General features: G+C 40.6%; 2 protein-coding genes across 3 annotated transcripts in view; one reads left to right on the forward strand and one right to left on the reverse strand.

Moving 5' to 3' along the window:
• LOC137620700 (uncharacterized) overlaps positions 1 to 2500 on the forward strand; it is a 561924-nt gene that overhangs the window by 350174 nt on the left and 209250 nt on the right. The gene's annotated exons all lie outside the window — the stretch shown is intronic.
• The window catches only part of LOC137620881 (uncharacterized), a 12354-nt gene that overhangs the window by 9477 nt on the left and 377 nt on the right, over positions 1 to 2500 (reverse strand). Inside the window, exon 2 of the mRNA XM_068351326.1 lies at positions 2244 to 2500. This exon is cut by the window's right edge and continues 146 nt beyond it. Within this exon, the coding sequence (XP_068207427.1) occupies positions 2244 to 2500 (257 nt within the window). The remainder of the gene's footprint in view (positions 1 to 2243) is intronic.

Genomic DNA, 2500 nt, shown 5'->3' on the forward strand with positions numbered 1-2500 from the left:
CAGTTATTAAAAAGAAAAAAAATACAAGAATTGGACTTCAAGTCAGAAATCTTGAATGATTTACATTGCGTATTTGTCAACACTTTCTAATTGCTCCTTGCAATTTTAAAATTTTTATTAATCTTTGATTCGATTATTCTCAAAGACTTATATTTGTTGCGTGTCAATTAATATATATGCACACTATCTCCACATGATACAAAGGAAAACTGCAGCTTCTACGATTTCCACGAATTAATATTCCTCTTTAGTCCGAGTAATCTTCACCAGCAGGGAATTTATTCATGATTTGGGTTAATCCTGATTAAGAATAAGGGCTTTGCCTTGTCCTTTTAAAGTATGAGAGAGAGAGAGAGAGAGAGAGAGAGAGAGAGAGAGAGAGAGAGAGAGAGAGAGAGAGAGAGAGAGAGAGGTCGTCTTTATGATATATTTTTTTTTATAGAATTTTATAATGTAGATTTCTTTTATCCACACATTTTTATCTTCTGCATTAATGTAAATAATATAAATACTCTACAGGGTATTTGAATTCTCATATATGTTTTTATGTTTTCCTATTAGTACAGTTGGTAGAGGGGGTCTGCGTGCACCCCCCGGAAATCAATTTCTAATTGGTGTCTTCCTATGGGGAAAAATGTGTAGAAAACGGTTTGCTATGTTAAAAATTTGAAATATTGTCCCACGTGCCTTTTTTATGCAAATTAAGCCGCCATTACATGAAAATACTAAAATCGCTATAACTCCGCCAATACAACAGATAACTGCAAAAATAAGGTGTCTAGACCCAGGTTTTGAGGGTCTAGCATCAATATAAGACCAGTCATATAGTGACCACATGTGTTCCTGACATGTAAGATATGCAAATTAGTGCCGCCATTACTGAAAAACCTATTTTTACCATATCTTTGCAAATGTTATAGCAATCGTGAAGAACGTGTTGCCTGTACTCGTATTTTAAGGGTGAAAGAACATCATAAGACCAGTCGTTTTTTCATCACAAGTGTCATTTGCACATTAAGAAGAAAAAAAAATTAAGATATAGATGCTTCTGGAAATCATCTAAATGTTCCCTGTCATCACAAGCTTCAATCGTCATCGCTTTCATCGCTGTCGAAGTCAAATGAATCTGTTTCTTCGTCTTCGCAATTATCTTCTGCTTCCTCCTGATCATCAATAGTTTCAAGGAGATCAACTAGTGAGGTAGGTAGTACTGGACCACATGACCACAATGGTTCCAGCATGGCTTCTGTCTTTATCCATCCCTGGCCCTCGTCGTAGGGGTTTGGCTTTTCACAAATGGGTTCGTTAGCTCGTTTGTACAAACAAACCCGGTGGTTCACACGCTGGACATGGGGCTTCAATGCTGAAAGACATGGAGGGAGGCGAGCAAAGTCCACCTTAGATTTCAATGTTAATTTTTCATTTTCTCCTACCATCTTTCGAAGCATCTTAGATCGGACGGCATCCACAGACAAATCACGACTTTGGCTGTACATCAAGCAAGTGAATTGTTCTAACTGGTTCAACATTAGGCCATTTATGCTCCAGTCATTCCCAAGTTCTCTGAACACCTTGTGGAATCTCGGGTTCTTCTCAAGCTTTTTTAGTGGACCGACCTTCCCTTTTCCTTTGAAAGCACTGGTACAATCCTCCCCAGTGAAGACATAGAAGCCAAGAAGGGTAGCACAGTAGTCCTCCCCTAATGATTGTGCAAGCTCAGATACATTGATGAGCTGACGTTGCTTTCCTGATCCTGTATCAAGGTACACAGTCAGTTTGATAGCATGGGCATGGTAGAGTAGAATCACGAAGATATCCGTGTCAGGGGTTCTAACCACAGCATTCTTGTAACCAAGAGCAGCAGCATGATGTAGGTACAACACCACTCTCGTATCTGTCTCTTCCTGGTTACTGTATATAGTGGGCATCTCAAGCACCTCGACCTGAAACAAAAAAGGTCATTGAGCATATTTTGGATTAACATGTAAATGAATGTAGTCATCCTAAAAATAAAGGTGCAATTTCACATACCTTGCCTTCTTTGGAAACGAACTGGTGAGCTCTCCCCTCGACAATCAGTACTGCCATCTCGGTTCTCTCCAGTCTAGATGCCGCCTGTTGGCCACTCCATACCTGCAGCATGAGTTGACAGAGCTGCTTCTTGTTGTCGTCATTTGCAAGGAACACCTTGAAGTCGTATGGCTTTCTTGTTGCTGGTCCGGCAAGAATGATCCTCTCTGAGCTGCCACGTCGAAGTCTTTCCTGAGCTTTGATGGATCCCGGAAAATAGCTGTCAGTTGAGAACAAGAAATGTTTTTTGGCAATCATCTGGTCAAGTATCTGAAGGCAGATCTCCCCACAGGTCGGGGGCAAGTTAGAAAGGACATGGAGAAGTGCCATTCCATCCTGGATGAATAGGGCATCCTTTGGATAAGGCAGCTCATCTTGGTTGAACTCTTCCATCAGGTAGTGCAGAATGGTGGCTTTGTTGGTCTTCGCA

Source organism: Palaemon carinicauda, chromosome 27 (genome assembly GCF_036898095.1).
Source record: "Palaemon carinicauda isolate YSFRI2023 chromosome 27, ASM3689809v2, whole genome shotgun sequence".
Taxonomy (NCBI): domain Eukaryota; kingdom Metazoa; phylum Arthropoda; class Malacostraca; order Decapoda; family Palaemonidae; genus Palaemon; species Palaemon carinicauda.